The 17,599-nt window shown below is 36.8% G+C and overlaps 1 protein-coding gene across 1 annotated transcript in view; it reads left to right on the forward strand.

Moving 5' to 3' along the window:
* Nucleotides 1-2,504: 2,504 nt before the first annotated feature.
* The window catches only part of LOC104277888 (importin-11-like), a gene marked incomplete at its 5' end in the record, with an annotated part of 34,596 nt that continues 19,501 nt past the window's right edge, over nt 2,505-17,599 (forward strand). Inside the window, 5 exon segments of the mRNA XM_009874675.1 lie at nt 2,505-2,584; nt 3,169-3,249; nt 6,898-6,993; nt 8,573-8,686; nt 9,506-9,627. Coding sequence (XP_009872977.1) covers nt 2,505-2,584; nt 3,169-3,249; nt 6,898-6,993; nt 8,573-8,686; nt 9,506-9,627 — 493 coding nt within the window.

Genomic DNA, 17,599 nt, shown 5'->3' on the forward strand with positions numbered 1-17,599 from the left:
GGTGGTTGAGTCGCCATCCCTGGATGTGTCACTTAGACAGATTAATGCGAAATGTAGGAATGCAGTAATTGTGTGAGGATGGGTGCATTTCTGAACTTAGCTTAAAATGATAGCAGAATCTGATAACAGTTTCTCATTGGGAATATGGTCAGAGTCAAGACATACCAGTTTCCCAGAGCATCAGGTTTAATGTTCCTATGCTCTACTTGCAAGTGTAATGTCAAAAAGCAGGTTACTGGAACTGGAACAATTCCTCTGATCCCCACCAAAACCCAGAGGAATGCATTAATTAATTCAGAAAATATATGTTTGATTCAGGAAAACCTGGCAAGACAGCTGCTACTGATGCATAGTTTGTTTTCAGATGTAGTCCATTGAGGCAGATATCTTTCTAGAAAAATGCTTTTACTCAGCATTGTTCTTTATATACAGATGAGTGACTGAAATTCTTTCATTTCCACAACATCAGTCTTAGCTGTTTTTTTCCTTCCGGCCTGACATAATTCTTGCAGTTTTGCTACTTGTACTTTATTACTTTTGAATCAGGAAACACAGAATAGAAAGTTATGGAACGTTTGGTAGCACTTTGGGTTTATATGACCATTTCTTAAAATTTATCTACTGCATCTGTCTGAAACTTAAATATATTTGTATCCAGTAAGGAAATGGCTGAGTGATGGGGCCCAGAGAGTGATGGTGAATGGTGCTGCACCCAGTTGGCGTCTGGTGACCAGTGATATCCCCCAGGGATCAGTACTGGGCCCAGTCCTGTTCACCATCTTTATTGATGACCCGGATGAGGGGATTTAGTCTCCCCTTAGTGAGTTCACAGATGACACCAAGCTGAGGAGGAGTGTTGATCTGCTGGAGGGTAGGAAGGCACTGCAGAGCGACCTGGACAGGCTGGGTCAGTGGGCTGAGACCAATGGTGTGAAAGTGGGGGTCGGGTTTTCTCCCAGGCAACCAGTGACAGGATGAGAGGGCACAACCTGAAACTGCATCAGGGGAGGTTTAGGTTGGATCTCAGGAAGCACTTCCTCATCGAGAGGGTGCTCAGGCACTGGGATGCACTGCCCAGGGAAGTGGTGGAGTCACCGTCCCTGGAGGTGTTTAAGGAGAGGCTGGATGTGGCACTTAGTGCCATGGTCTAGCCAGTGTGGTGGTATTGGGTCATAGGCTGGACTTGATGATCTCAGATCTCTTCCAGCCTCAATAATTCTGTGATTGTGTGATTCTGTGGAAAAAAAGAAAATCAACCTGCAGACCTCTAAGGAGAACATAACAATTTTAGGAAATGTGTAGCACTTGTATTATGCTACTTTAGTAGATGTATTGGAATCCTTTGGAGAGACTATTAGATGGATAGGTGAAAAATTATCTCTTTGCAAGTCAGTATATGTAAATATTCAAAATACATGATAACAAGACATAACCTTTCCAAGCACTGAGATATGAAAGTAGTCATGCATTCAAAGCCATCCAATGACCATGTCAGGTAACAGAAATATTAATGTTCATTTTAATGTGTGAGAAAAGAAGGAAAGCTGCTAAAACTCCCCAGAAGATTTCATATTTTACAATGGAAAACCAGCCATACTTTCTGTCACGTGATATTTTTTGTGGAAATTTTTCTGCATAAGCATCACTGGGTATAAGCCGCACTTTCATCTAGGCTGCATGCATGGAGGCCATACCAGGTCTTAGCCAGCTGCTGTGTTTAATTTTAGAAAATTTTAGTAAGCTCTTGGTTTGTTGGGTTTTTTTTTTTTGGTCTTATGTTTTGTTTTTCAGACAGTGAAGACTGTTGACTTTCTGCATTGATACCAACCTCCATTTGAAGCTTTGAAACCTTTTGTTTTACTATGAATTGTATTAATACATGTTCTGGGGTGATTTTGTAAGCGGTTTTGAAGGTACTGCCTGAGGATATGTATTTTCTGTTTCTTCAGAATACTACTGTATGCCGTCTCCTGCGTGTATCCAACTCTTAAATAGATATGTTTTCCTTAGAAATACTCAGGGTGTGGCCTAAAGCTCAGTTTATTCAGTCCAGAAGCTCAGTGCTGTTTGATGTGGCACCTGAGTCAAAAGAACGGAACTGTAATCTTACTTCACTCTTTCTACTCAGCATTTACTGACTCAAATGTGAGGGATCATTTGTCAGTAGTTGAAGGTCTCATAGCTGTTTCATTTGTTCCACCTTTAATGTCTTCTTAGCCCTCTATCACATCCAAAATTTGACCTTTTTTTCTTTTGTTAGCATTGGCTTTTGAGGTCACAGGTATCTGTGCTTCCATTTCAGAATGTAAGAACTGTTATCATCCTTCTTTTGTTTGTCTCTCCCAGGGAGGTGGAACTTGAATGGTACTGAAAAAAGATAACTTTTTTCTGTTCGGAGGCACCTGGCACTTAAAAGCTGTGTGAAGAAAAAGGCTTTTAGAAGTGAATCATTTTAGTTTTACTCAGTTTGCTAAGGTTCTGAACTGTGATTTCTTTATTTCCAGAACTAAGTTCAGAAAACCTCAGAAATTGCTTTAAGATCATCAACGCTTATGTTTTCTTATCGTCATCTGAATTTTTACAGGTATGTTGCCATCATATAAACATTCGCTTTATCGCCTTAGTTCCCTACTGACAAACTGTTTGAGTTTGGTTTTTTTTTCTTGGAAAACATCACACACATAAACATTTATCCTCTTATTTATGCATATACAAGCTTATTTTTCTAATATTAGCTGTTTATGGCACATGGTGAACACTCAGATCAGATTTGAGAAATATTATTATTAAGAATTAACGTTTTGTGGATTGATTTTTGGTTTTGATACCTGTAAAGGTGCTATGCGACATAGTAATAGCTACTTTAATTATCCTACTAGATTAAAATTATGATTATAAATTCTAGCAAGAATTGAACTAGTCGTATTATATGCCATGTTCTTCTCACACCTTCTTCAGAAAATTCTTTGAGATTGATTAAAAAACCTACAATGTTAAAAAACTCCAAAAAGCAAACACTGTAACAAAATGCTTAGATTAGATCTGAATTATCTCAGGGAAGGTGAGCATTTTAGCAAATATGGTCTTTGAAGACAAGGTGGGTCTTTGGACATCTGTGATCCCTATAAAATGTGTTTGCATGCTACCTTCTTTTTAATTTAATTTCAGATGTATGCTGCTGACTTATGCCGGTCATTTTGTGAACTTTTGAAGGACATAACTACTGAAGGTCAAGTTCAAGTTTTAAAGGTAGAGTGTAATAAAAATTATACCCAGATATTCAGCTCTGTACATCCATTATTCTTGCTAAAGATTTTGTCAGGTTAGAGTAGTATTTTCAGGTAAGATGAACGTACACATATAAGAAAACAGCTTATTAGGAATACATTGACATTAGAGTCAGAGGTGTTTAAAACTGTGCATTTAAAGTGTGTGACTGTGTAGAGTGCATGCATACACACGTGTATGTTGTAAAAATACTCTTTTTCCCAAGAGAAGGTTAGTATAGTCTTAAATAGAGCGCCTTAAAAGATAATCACCTAATACACACTTCCCATACCCTCTCTGCAGTGCTTTTTTTACTTTAAGTGATTCCAAAGTGTTATCCTTAGGTAAATGAGTTCTAAGCTAGTTTGAGTCCTCTTTGTGTAGATGGATTTAGATTAAGAGTTCCTGATATTTTTTCCATTGGGTTATTTTCTAGATTACTAGGAAAGGATGATTAGTGAGGGCTTGGATCTTCATGACAATACTGTTCTGTGGCTCAGCAACAGCACACTTAAATAGCCGGATGACCAGTGACTGCATTGTGAAGATAATGCTGTGTATAGAAAGTCTCAAGAACACTGAGTTATCAAACAACGGACTGAGGTCAAAGTAACTTGATTTAATCTTTGGCTGTCAGTGGCCTCATGGAGGTTGTAGAAAGCTGACCAACGTCGTTTATTTCTAATTGAATTTTAGAATAGAGAAGCATGCCACAGTATCATAGAATCGTAGAATGACCTAGGCTGGAAGGGACCTTAGAGATCATTTAATCCAACCTCCCTGTCACAGGCAGGGACGCCTCTCAACTAGATCAGGCAACACTTGGGGACTGAACGGAGATCGAACCCGCAACCTTGGCCTTATCAGCACCACGCTCAAGAAGATATTTAAATTTTGAATTACAAAATGATAGGGCAAAATCAATCTGATTAATGAGTTTAAAGAGTTGTCCTAATTCACTTTTCACCTTGGTTCAGAATTCAGAAAAAAAATCATTATTCATTTGTAGCTGCAACATTAAGAAATTATTCAATCCTAAAGTCAAAACCGTACTGTGTGTTAATCTAGGTTTACTCTGAGTGTTTCTAATCAAAATATGCAAAGGTAGTTATCTAATTGCTGTATCTATCCTCCCAAATTTGAATTTTGTGTGTATCCTAACAACCAGTGTTCATCCATTTGCTAATAAAAACAGAAACAATATTGGATCTACTAATTTTTTTAATGTTAGTTTTCAGTATTCAGTGCCAATAAGAAATTACACAGTTCAATTTTTGTAGCTGCGTATTTGAAAAACTGGTAAGATAAGGATTAAGTAGTAAGCCTGTAAACATAAAATAAAAACATTTATGATTAAATAAGCACTAAATGTTAAAGATTCACTTTTTTTTCTGCTTTTCTAATAGCTCTAGAGGCAAGCATCTCCAGTCTTAATTGAGCATTGGATATATGTATTCTCTATCATGTTACTCTGTGTAGTATACTTTCATTTGTACCATGCCATAGTGTTCAATCAGTCATTGCTTTTGGCATAAGTTGCTATTGTAATGACAACTGCTTCAATAGAGTTCCTAGAGGTTTTTCAAAGTACTAAGAAAAAAATTTTTGCACAAACTTCAAATGTTTTTATGAAAAACATGTTCAAAAATTCATAAGGTTTTGAAATACAAAGCATGATACTTTAAATGTGCCTTTAGAAGAATTTTGGGAAATAAAGTCAGAATATGCACTGCCTGGATGCCTTCCTGTGCAACATCGTCTAGGTGTTCCTGCTCCGGCGGGGGGTTGGACTAGATGATCTTTCGAGGTCCCTTCCAGTCCCTAACATTCTGTGATTCTGTGATAGTTCAGTAGTTACTTTAGTGTATTAGTACTTACATTTCTAGAGGCTGCACTAACTGGGATAAATTGCTTCCAAAAACTTGGACTTGAATTCAATTCATTATAAATGTAATGGAAGAAAAAAATTAGATCCCACCTACTTCTTTGGATTGCACAACTGCTTGCAGAGCCTCAGGACAGAAAATAGGTGGAGAAGCTGATAGTCCTCCCTGTTCATAGTTTCTGCTGAGAGGAGCTTGAGGATTCTAGTTCTGGAATTGAAAATGACAGTTCCTTCCTATGAATACTGTTACTTAGACTGCGGTTGGGCAAATGTTTGATGCAGCAGCTTTTAGTCAGATCTCTCAAACAGAATGGTGCTGTTAATCTATTATCATTTGTCTGCTTGGATCCCAGTGTAGCCTTGCATTAGCCACACTGGTATACCTACTTGGTTCCGGAGGGATAAGTGAGCTATAACCCGTGTAAGTGTTTTTTAAAAAAAGGAAAATATTTTGTTAGATGTCACTATGCTGACCTGTTAAACAAAAAAGGTAAATATTAGGAAGAGAAACACTAGCAAGTCTTCTCTGAAATATTTTTCCTGTAGATAGCTTTGCCTTGACTGAAAATAGACTTTAGAAAAATAAATAAATGGAGGCTGAAAAACACTAATTAGGACTGATGTGATGATTTATTGCAAAATTGCTGAGATTTGATGTGACTTAGTTTTCTAATAATTTGAGACAGTGAAAGGTTTGAAAAGACTCTGTACAAGGAAGAAATGAGTTAACCATAACTTCCAGTACCTGGAAAAGATGAATGGGGGTAAAGTTATATTCACCTTCATATAACAGTGTATTAGAAGTCTACAAAATTGAGAGGCGTTAAAAAAGATCAAGTGCTTAATATCTCTCTCAAGGCAAGAAATAGAGGGCATTAAATGAAGCTAGTAGGAGCAGGGTTCAAAAAAAAAAAAGTGATTCAGAGAAGACCAGATGAGAGTACAGAAGAGTAGTTCCTTCAGGAAGTCACTCTAAGCTGAAGGTGGGTAGAGACTGAGAAGAGTGTTTAAGGGAGGTATTATACACATCAGTGTATAGATACGTGTCTCTGTCTTTACTTACCTGTAGGAGTAGCAGGTATCAGCCTGTTATTCTCACAGCCTCTTCCCCTCTCCATCTTCGTACGAGGGGAGAGCCCAAGCATCTGGGTGAAAGAAGGCCTGAAGAATACAGGGTAAAAATTGCTTCATGAAGCAGCTCATGGTGGAGTGGTAAGGGAAAAAAGAGCTGAGAGGCAAAGGATAAAGAATGTAAAAACTGAGAACCAGAGCAGGCTACCAAGAATAGCATATCTGAGAGCACTTTTGGTTGCTTGATCACCTGCAAAAAGGTGGTAGGTAGTAATCAATGGTTCTCCAGAAAAGTGACCGGACAAAGGTCAATAAGCCTCAAACTGCTGGTAGTCATTTCTGCCAGTCTACCTCATGAAACTACTTTTGCTGGAGTCTTAACTTGAGGTCTTTCCTTCAAACCCCCCCCATCAGCTTTGCTAGGGCTGGGAGGAAACTGATGAGGGGGTACCTGGCTTTGTGGATTTCACTTGGCATGTGATTTTCCCTCAGGTCCGTTATGCAGATTGGATTTCAGACCACTATAATGTACTTTCAGCAGTTCTGGAGTTTGCTGGTATTCAATAGCAAACATATCAAGAGTGTATTTTTAGACTTGAATATGTAATTTTAAAAGTTCAGTTAAGATTTTTAAATCTACTTTACTAATTGTCTAATGTGCTTTTGTTCTTAAGGTTGTGGAAAACGTCCTAAAAGTAAACCCTCTTTTGGGTCCACAAATGTTTCAACCCCTTCTGCCATCAATATTCAGGGGGATTATAGATGGGGAGGTAAGAGTTAATCTTTAACTACTCTCTACTTTTCTTTTGGAACAGGAAAATACCTTCCATTATCTGCCCTCCCTTTTTTTTTTCATATTGATGTTCTGTTTTTTAAGAGCATTTGATAGGTCTTTACAGCTATTCTGAAAGTCTGTACATGTTACACAGAAGTGCAAGTGTTAAAGCAGCATATCCATAATTGAGTTTGTCGTCTAGTATTTATTCTAATAAAACAGCAAAAAAACCATTCTTTTATCCTTCGCTTTTAATTCTGGTAAGGTGCTATGACTCTATACTTAGCTAGATTCTTTGTAGGTTTTTTTTCAAGACACCTACACTGTTCTTTTTTAAAGTGTGCCTGCACCAGAGAGAAACAAACTAGACAAGGAAAAGATCAACATGACCTTCCTTTTCTAATGGACATATCTAATATGAAGAGCTGAAGGATGTGAGAATGTGTGAGAGAGAAGAGGCTTTAAGATTTTGCTTCCTTAGCTGTCTTAAGTTCTCCGTTTTCTTTTTGCCTTCAAAGAATTTCCGTGTTGGATAAAAAGGAGTAATATCCAGTATGTTTTAACTGTGTTGAACCTTGCAGAACTATCAGGAGAAAAAATACTTTAATCAGCAGAATCAGTAGGTGGCATTCTTTATGATTTTGAGCTTTCTGATCAAACCCTCAACTTTTTTCAGAGTTGAAGACTATCAGATATCAGTATTTGGCTCCCGTTATTATTGAGTTAAACAAGATATTTCCAAGATTAAGCCATGTAATTTTACTTAGCAGTGTACTTTTTGCATACAGAACACAAAAAGACAGTTTAGTTGAACAGTTTGCCATTCAAGAAGACGCAAAACTAAGTCTGGATTATTAAAATGTCTTCTGATTTATGACCAATAAATTCATTCCTCCTTTTTGAAAAAGGTATTAATCGGGGTTAACAGTTTCAGGTAAATATTGGCATTTTGTTTTTCAGTTAGGCATTTCTACAAAAGACTTATTGTTACATTGTTAGATTCTGAATTTAATACAAAAAAAAAAAGCCGTAGCTTGTTTTAAAATTAAAGTAATAACAAAAGATAGTAAAGTCATCAGCCTATGTGTATCCAGTTAGTTTTGAGACATTTGTAAATTAGTTATTGGCAAATGTATTGGTTTTCCTTGGTGAAATAAACAACAACTTCAGAAACACTAAACACTTCTTAATGTTACTAAAATTGTATACAGTAATTTTGAGCCGTAATCCGCTTTGAAAGTAATTTTTCCTAAGAAAAAAGAGAAAAGTAATTATTCCTTAAGATGTGGGTTTTTAAATTTAAATTAAAATCACCTTGCATTTTATCTTGACTGTTTGGAAGAAATTGACTTCTAATATTGCCGTACTTTTCCTATTGTGAGAATTGAGAAACTCTGATAGTGATTTCTTGCCTTGTCTTGTCTTCTTAGAGGCTCTTAAATTACAATCTATAATTTCAGGTTTTGTAGAATACATAAAGGGTGCCTGCAAGTACTTTCCCCATGTTTTTGCTCTGTTAAATATTGTTTCTTAATTAAACTAAGCCACATTTATTTGATTTACTTTTATTTCAGAGATATCCGGTAGTGATGTCTACATATCTGGGGATCATGGGTAGAGTTCTACTACAAAATGCAAGATTTTTTTCGTTAGTTCTGAGCCAGGTGTCATGTGAACTGGGTCAAGAGGTAAGGAATTTTGTATTTCAGCTGGATTGCATGTGCAAGTCTTGCATTCTTCTGACCTAAAAGAACTTTTTCCTTCGTTTTCCTTGTTCTTACACAGTCCACCTTGGAAAAGGGTTCTTCTCCTGAACATCCTGTAATAAGCGTTACATATTCCCACAATTACCTTAAAACATCTCAGTAAAAGTTTTAAACAATCTCTAAATTCTCCTCCTACTGCATCCCACAGTAAGCCATATAACCCCCTTTCATTTACAAGGTATTGCAGGGTGAGAGTTTCTTTGTGCCATTGTCATGGGTCTCGCACCAGGGATAGTAGTCTAATCATTCTCCAGTGAGTTTCTAGGAGTATTGGGTTCTGTATGCTCTGGTTTCGCTGAACTTACTGAGGTTCTTTTGCTACAAGTGGTCTACTCTGTCTTTAAGTGAAATTTTAGTAATTTTCTTATCTTGGGTGTAATACAGTTGTCAAACAGGTAAAGACAAGGGGGGGTTATATGCTTTGTTTGCATTAGACTATTAGAGGAAAACGATTTGAGTAATTATTTGTTCTGAATCAGAGCTCTGTCTATTAATTGAATGCATTTCTAACTTGCAGGTTATGAATAATGTTGAGGGGAAGGGGTCATAACCTGAAAGCAGTCATAGAAAGAAATTTTAAAAAAATACCTGTAACTTGCTACTTTTGTCAGGTATGCATAACTGTAGAGTGTCTTCCTGAGATTAAATAATATATTCAGTTGGTAGAAAAAAATAAATAAAATATTTTCTAAATATACTGAAGTACTCGTAAATGTAAAGGAACATTGTTTACTCTTACAGTCGGACCAAATTCTTGGTAACATGATTGAGATGTGGGTTGATCGGATGGATAACATCACTCAGCCAGAAAGGAGAAAGCTTTCTGCTTTGGCATTGCTTTCACTTCTGCCATCAATGAACAGGTAAGCAAATGTAGAGTGCTTAAAACAACAATGCTTCAAAGGCCCTTAAGATTTGTTTTTGAAGGTGTTTCTCAATTCTGTAGATAAATATTCCAATATAAGTAGTTATATTGCCTTTTTTTTCTTTTTCCAAAGAGAAACTTAAAAAGGTAAAATTTTCATGCGAGTTGTATTAACTTTTTACTTGGCTTCATAACAATATAGTAACCATCTATTTCATGGAAAATGCCATTCAGTAAAAGTGAGGAAACAGCACTGTATCTTTTATTGTCCATTCTCATATTAATGTGAAGTAGCTGCTTCTCTTATCTATGATTTAGTAGTTGCTTTACTTGGCTTTTTAGTATTTTAGTGTGTGTTTCCAGGAACACTGTTCTGTTTTCTTTCCTTCTATGGGTAGATCAGAACTTCATCCTGATTTTCACACCCACTATATTAAATGGAAGAGCTGCTGTGAAAGAAATAAGGTTTTGCACTGTAAATTATCATAGCATGCTGCTTTTACTGTTCTCCTTTCTATAGCCATTGTCGTTGCTAAATATACATACAAAACAAAAGTTTTTAATGAAAATGCTGGATAACATTATGCTGACTTCTGAGTTGACACTACTAGAATTAATCTATAACATGTTTAGGTGAGAGTTCAGTCTCTACCTTCAGATTATTCTTGTTGGTTTCAAAGTCAGGAAGACTGCCTGAGTTTACATTTAATCTGCTGGATTTCCTGAAAAGTTTCAAATATTGTCTAATGGGAATTTAAGTGTTGCTCACAAATTCTAAAGATGTGTTAGTATCTGTAAAGCTATAGAATATGTAGTCACCAGCAGAAAAGTCAGGGAACACTTACATGTAAAACCTAAATGCTTCCTTGCTTTTAATGTTCACAGAAGCTTTTCTATTTAGTTCTGGAGTATCAGGACAAACATCCAGCCAAAAGTGAACCAAGTAGCTACTTTATGAGAAAGCTTTTTGTTTTTTCAGGAAATGTAACAATGTTATATTACTTATGAGTATATTCACAATGTTCTAGAAGAGGTGTTATCTAAAACTTAAGGTGCTGAACTACATGTCTGTCTTCCTGTGAAGTTTCTTTTAAAGAGAGGAAGGAAAAAAAGAAACTGCTTTAGATAACTGTGTTATTTTGAACTACCTTCAGGTGCTCCAAATTTCCTGCTGTTATTTCTGGCAGTCCCTAACATAATAAAACCTTCTGCAACTGACAGCTTTATTTTGCAGATACTCAAATCACTTAAGACACTGCTTCTCAAATAAAAAAACTGTCTTTAGTGGACATATTTATGTCAAAGCTGCAAAAATGTAACTCTACAACTGAGACTGTCAGGGCCAAACATATCTTCAGCCAGAATGTGTGAAATTTATTCTATCAAGTGATTGTTCCTTCTACTACTAAACAATGTGAGTCACTCTGATTTTGCTATTTCATAGGGACTGTGTTATATATACTTGCTGCGTCTCATAGCTGAAACTTGGGATAAAAATAATTTTTTTCAAAAGCAAGCTTCTTATGCAAGTCCATTTACGAAGTTATAAACAATAATGTTTTAAAAGAAATATTTTGATTCATATAAAAAATGTTTTTAAGAGAAGCTTAAGTAATTTTCCTTCTTGGAATACCTCACTAACTGGGTTCCTGATTAGATACTGCTTAGGATATCCAAAGCCAGTTCAAGATTTCTGGGATAAAGAGACAGACCAGAATTTTTTTCTCCCAGTACTGGCCATGAGAAGGGCTCATTTCTGAAGACCAAGCTGAAAGTGAAATTCTGCCATCAGGTTGCTCTTGTTTGGTAGATGGAGGTGATACCAGCAGGAAGTTCAGACTTCCAGGGTTCCGCTGCAGGGAAGACAGGCATCTGCACTGAGTCTAGCACTTCCGGAAGATTTTGCGCTTTTTGCCAGTTGCTTCCTCTTGCCTTTAGCTGGAGCTGTCCCAAGAGCATCAAGTTATTTTAGAGAGGAAATGGAGGGAATAGACAAAAGTACTGGGGGAAATCTGAAGATAACATGTATTCTTATTCTTCTCTCGAAGTTGCTTTATGGATAAAATGTTGAGGAAAATATTAAGAAGTGACCTTTTTATTCTCCCTCTAAATTCTATAGTATTTCTTCATTGCTTTTAGGCACTTTTCCAGTTAGTGGTCATGTTTTTAACTACACATCGGTGGACTTGTGACTTTCTGCTTTTTCGAGGAAGCTAAAGCTTCCATCATCGTTCATTCAAAACCAGTATGGCAAAAATATTTTCCTGTTTTAACTATAACGCCTTCAACAGCATCATGAGCAAAAGATTTTAGAGCAGATGAGGTAGGAATTGCGGCAGAACAATTGTGGTTGACAGTGGTTCTCACGCCAGGTAGTTGGACTAAGCACGTTATAAAGTGACATTTTATTAACCAAACTATAACTTTCTTGTCTATATCATTCAAAGGTACATGCAACACCATGTCTTTAGTACCAGCAGTACCATTGCGTTTTATCATGTATGCATGTGGTCCTTCGATCCAGCATCCTGTTTATCTTCCTACATACAGCTGCACATTGTGTTAATCTTTAGAAGCTCATGTTAAAAAAAGAACAATAACTCTTTCTTTCCTGATTAGTGTGTTGCAGCACCTTTTCACTGAGCAGTAACTTCCTGGTATTACTTGAGGTTTTTGCATAAATTAAATACTACCTAATTATCTGCATTTGCTGATTGTCTGAGTCTGGCCATTCAGTGCTAGCATTTTTTTGTCTGGCTGATATATGCATCTATTTTCCACGTTTTGTCCTCTTACTGCCTGTTTGTCACTCATATCTATCCACCTGCATTATCATTCATTTATTAACAGATCTTAGTCCTTCATAAAATAAAGAACTTTCTCTTTAAAGTGATGAATATAACAGTAGGGACCAGTAACAAGATTTAGGCAATCAGGATGCACTAACAAAGTCATGGTGTCTCCATGTTCGACACAGGAGGGAAGTATGGATAGACACACAGTAACTAGACCAGTGAGGGGTTTTTGAAAAGCACAGAAGGATTTATAGTATGGAGGAGAATCATATCTGAGCCAGATTGTGAGACATGAGAGGTGACAGCAACTTAATGGAATACCTTCAGAAATGTCCTAATTTCCTGGCTTAGTTCAGTCATATTCCACTTTATCTACGATCTTAATGGCTTGTTTGTGAACCTACAGCTTCAAGAGTAGTATTCTAGTACGATATAGTAGGTGTAGTTGGATTTTATAAGATGTGCCATTGGTCCCCAAAATATTACCTAGTGACCGTGGTCAGGAGCAGCATCTTAACTTCTCTGTAGGTCATTGCAAAGGGTATGTGGGCCCCCACCGCTATCTCAGGTACTTCATTTTGAGATACACATCTTCAGTGTTCTTTCTTAAAATCATAAAATCATTAAGGTTGGAAAAGACCCTCAAAATCAAGTCCAACTGTCAATCCAACATCACCATGACCACTAAACCATATCCCAAAATGCCACACCTACATGTTTTTTGAACCCCTTCAGGGATGGTTATTCAACCTCTTCCCTGGGCAGCCTGTTCCAATGGTTCACCACTCTTTGAGTAAAAAAATATTCCCAAGATCCGATCTAAACCTCCCCTGGCACAACTTGAGCTCATTTGCTCTCATCCAATCACTTATTACTTGGGAGAAGAGGCAGACTCCCGCCTCACTCCAACATCCTTCCGGGTAATTGTGAAGAGCAATGAGGTCTCCCTTCAGCCTCCTTTTCTCTAGGCTAAATCCCAGTTTCTTAGCTGCTCCTCACAGAATACCACTCCTTTTTATTTCCTGAGACCAAAGTGGCTAAAATTGTACCCTTTCTCCTACTTGTATATATTTAGAAATAATGTTAATCATCTTGCTTACTGCCCTTTTGTCACTTAGTATATTGTCAGTGTTACAGTATTTTTGAATGTCCTTATTTTGTGATATTGAATGCTTTTAAAGCTTTATTTAGGAGAGTAGATAGGTATTTTTTATTCCTCCAGTTATTATCTATGTATCTTCATAGAACACAATACTGAAAGGTGCCCAAGAGTGGTATTTTGGTCTCTAACAGGAAATGTAAACAGAAGCTTGGTGTGGTACCTAACTGTAAGTACAGGTAGCATTTGACACCCTGTTGAAAGCTAAGCACTCCCCTTTTGCTAGTGTTTATTAATGCTATGCCTATCATTCTTGAATGGGAGGTTGCCAAGTTTGCTTTTACTAAAAGTCAATGCTTTCCAAAACTGTTAACTAATTTTGGTCAATCTACTATTGTGGAGTAGTGTCACTCCAAAGTAGTGGAGACTGTACTGAGCTTGAAATGCAAAGCATTTTAATTGGTCTTGTATTTTTCCTCTTTAAATTGTGGTACACAGGTAGTATTTCCAGGTGCTAGTGTTAATTTTTCCCCTTTGAGATTGTGTTTGTCTGAAAAATCTACTGTGAGGAGAAGGATAAGAGCCTAAGAGGTTCACCAGGTTGCTCTGCTCATTTCTAATTGTTATGTAAATGAATGCTTTGTCTTACTGTGGATCAAATGTGATATGTCACCTAGTATGAGTCCTGCCAATTAGATAATTGGCATTCTATGCGTCTAAGTACTTACAGTATGCAATTATAAACTTCATTAGGGTATTATAGAAGTTTAACAAATGACAGAGGAAAAAGTTACGTTGTTAAAAATTAATATTCCTCTCAAAGTTGTCTATATGTAGTGTTAGGAAATGGCAAGAAAGTGCCTAATAAAATTTCATATTCTTCAGGGTAGTTATGTCCTCATTTATAAAATCAGAATTTCTTACATAACTAACTTGTTCGTCCTCCTTTCTTTATAGGGATGATACTCTGAAGCTATTTCCCTATCTTCCTCTCATTTTTTTTCCCATTTCTTTAGTCAGAGATGTGCTCACTCGTGGATTTAGTAGACTGTTAATTTAAAGAGCTCCTTTTGATATTACGATTTTTCAGTTGTCATCTCTGTTTAGCCTTGGATTTGCTTAGTTTGCCTGCCAGGTTACAGTGCATTTTTAGTGGTATGTGTGAAAAATGTGGCTTTGATATTTGTGCATCAAAGTGTGCATCATTCAGAGTGCATATAGTACCACAACTTCCTTAATTGTATGTTGCATCCATAGCATTGGCAAGAGGATGCACTCTTTAAACTTTCCTTGTTCTCAATCTCCAGTTTTCCTCCTCCACCTGATGGTTAGTGTGGACTGGTCAGGAACAGATTATCTTCTCTAAGACCTGTAAGTCCTGTTTACAAGGGAGAGTATACCAAATGATGGCAGGAATTAGGTCACTAAATGCAGCTGAACTGCTGCAGAAAAGTCTGCAGTTGTGAGGGATGGATTGCTGCTGGTACCTTGCTTTTATTTGTGGCCTAATGGCCCAGTCAGAGCTAAACAGAACCAATTTCTAGTCAGTGATTTTAATTTCATCTCAGTCTCTTCTAAGTCACTGCACTTTCTGAAGTTAATAGCATGTTTTTGCAGACAGTATCTGCTACTACAAGTTTACAGTTACATGTTTACAGTTACTGCCTGGGATTGGGATGCAGAAAGGCTCTTGCTGGTACTTGCTCCTGTAGTGACCAAGGCCACTGCTGGCTCTTGTGTAACACCTTAGGGGTGCTGGGAATTAAAAGGGGTCACAAGGAAGTGACCTCCAAGGAGGAACAGACAGGACAGATGACCAACAAAATTATTCCATTCCATATATGTCATATTCAGTATAAAAGTTAGAGATTATGGGGTTTAAGCCCTTGTCTTCAATGGCCAACGTCCAAGCACTCTGTCCATTCTTCTGCCTTTGATCTCCATCCTGAGTTCCTGAATCCAGCTCCTGTATCCAGCTCCCTATTGCGGCTGCCCTGGTGCCTGCCTGGGGGGGGAATTGGATTCAATATCAGTTTTTTATATATCTGTACATAGTTCATTATTAGTGTTGTTTCCTCATTAGTTCTAATTGTTGTTTTATTAAAGCTGTTTTAATTTTCTCTTCCAGTCTGTAACCCTCTCTCCCTCATTTCATTTTCCCTTCTGTGTTGGGGAGGGAGAGGGGTTAGAGAGCGTCTGTCAGTGTTTGGTGCCCAGCCCTAACCCTCAATGCCTATATAAAGAATTTCAGATGTCTTTCCTAAAACTCTTCTAGGTATAATCTACACTAAAATTCAACATTTTAATTGTATAAAAGATAAAAGGACTAAAGAGCTTTTTTTCAAATGGTTTCTCTTTCTCTTTGTCCTTTGTTTACGTGCACTTTACATGCTTCCAGATAAGTAATTGAATAAGCAGTGATTTAAGTGTAGCATATTATCAAAACTGTGTAAAGATAACAAAATTGTGACAAACTCTAAGAAGAAAAAATAATACAGATTTGTAGCTGGTTTTCTATGCGAGTTTATTCTGACCTGTTTTGGTACACCTGCTTACCTCTCTGCCCTGTACGCTGAAATTTGCGACCACCTGAGAGTAGCTTATGTTTTTGCTCACTTTTCTTAAGAGTGCAAAACTATTATGGTAAGGTACCGAAAGTGGTTAACAATACAACCCATGTCGCTGCAAGAACTTATGCAAATAAGTATTGTCTTAAAAATTAATATTTCATATTCAAAGAATTGAATGAGAAGGTAAAGGCTCAAAACAAAACATCAGGTTTTGATAGTAAAGAAATGCCTAGTCTGAAGTATGTTTGTATTCTTAAGAAATAAAAAGTTTTTGCATTTTTTGTGTGGATATTCTCTGTAAATGCACTTACTGCTTATTTCTCCTTTTGTAAAATTTTTTAAAGCTATCACGTGTTACTGCTGAGTGCATATGCCCATCCTGTGTCCTAAAATTTCAGGCAGTGTGCTGTTGAAAGCTCTATAGTTGGATTTAGTTTAGAATCAATTTCTAGAATGTGAATTAATTACTTTGGTGGAAATCTGTGAAATTACTTAGCTTTGAGTTCTTTGAAACTTCTGGTTTGAATTGCATTCATATTGAATACATTTTCTCTTGCTTTTGTATTTTGAACTGAGTTTACTAAATGAAGAGGGTCCCTTTTTGGAGAGCTGCCGGGTAACAACAATCACACCGTTGCGGTTGCATGCCGTTCCATCTTTATTGCTCCAATTAGCCCAATATATATACAGTTAAACAATATGCTTTGTGTTCTCGTGCCAAACACAAGCTACAATAAGCTTAGTCTTTGATTATCGTTATCAGTCCTTGTGGGTGTTGGATGCTCTTGCTGCAGTTAGAACATCCTGATGTATGTTTTGCAAAGTTCTTGCAGTTACAACTTTGTTACCTCTTTTTAAGCTTCAAGGTGACTCTAAGAACAGAGCATTGTTTAAGGCCCAAGCTGGATTGTCCAAACTTTCTAGGGGCTCCTACAACTAAATATTTCAGTAAATAGCAGAAACTAAAGTTATAATTATTGTTAGTGTATCGTATCTGTGAATTTCATTAATGGCCAACCTTCTAAAGATAACTTCAATTTTTTGTCAGTTTGCATCACAAATGCAGTTTGATGAGAAATCATTAGACTAAATCTCTCACCTAGTAGTAGACAATTATGAGCTCTTAGTTTCGTAAGAGCTTTCTGTCATATTATTTTACTGTAAAGCCAAATAAGGTCTATAGAAAGGAAACTTGTTTTCTTATCCTGAATGGGAAAAAGTAATTTTACAGTTTTAATTTCTTACTGTTTCTCAGCATTTTGCAAAATCTGCTTGCTAATTACAAAGCTTCATAATTTTGAAATAGATTTTGTGAGGCATGTTTACATCTATAAATATTTACTATGGGAATGTTTTTGCAGTGTTACTAATTTCTGTGCCTCTGTCTCCTCTTCGTAACTATCGCCATTACTGTTATGAATGCAGACTAGCATTCTGTGGAACAGAGGAGTTGTCTGTAACTGAAGCAGCAGATCGAGACTTTTACTTAAAGCAGGAGTGTGGAAT

This window comes from Apaloderma vittatum, unplaced genomic scaffold, assembly GCF_000703405.1.
Source record: "Apaloderma vittatum isolate BGI_N311 unplaced genomic scaffold, ASM70340v1 scaffold6908, whole genome shotgun sequence".
NCBI lineage: Eukaryota > Metazoa > Chordata > Aves > Trogoniformes > Trogonidae > Apaloderma > Apaloderma vittatum.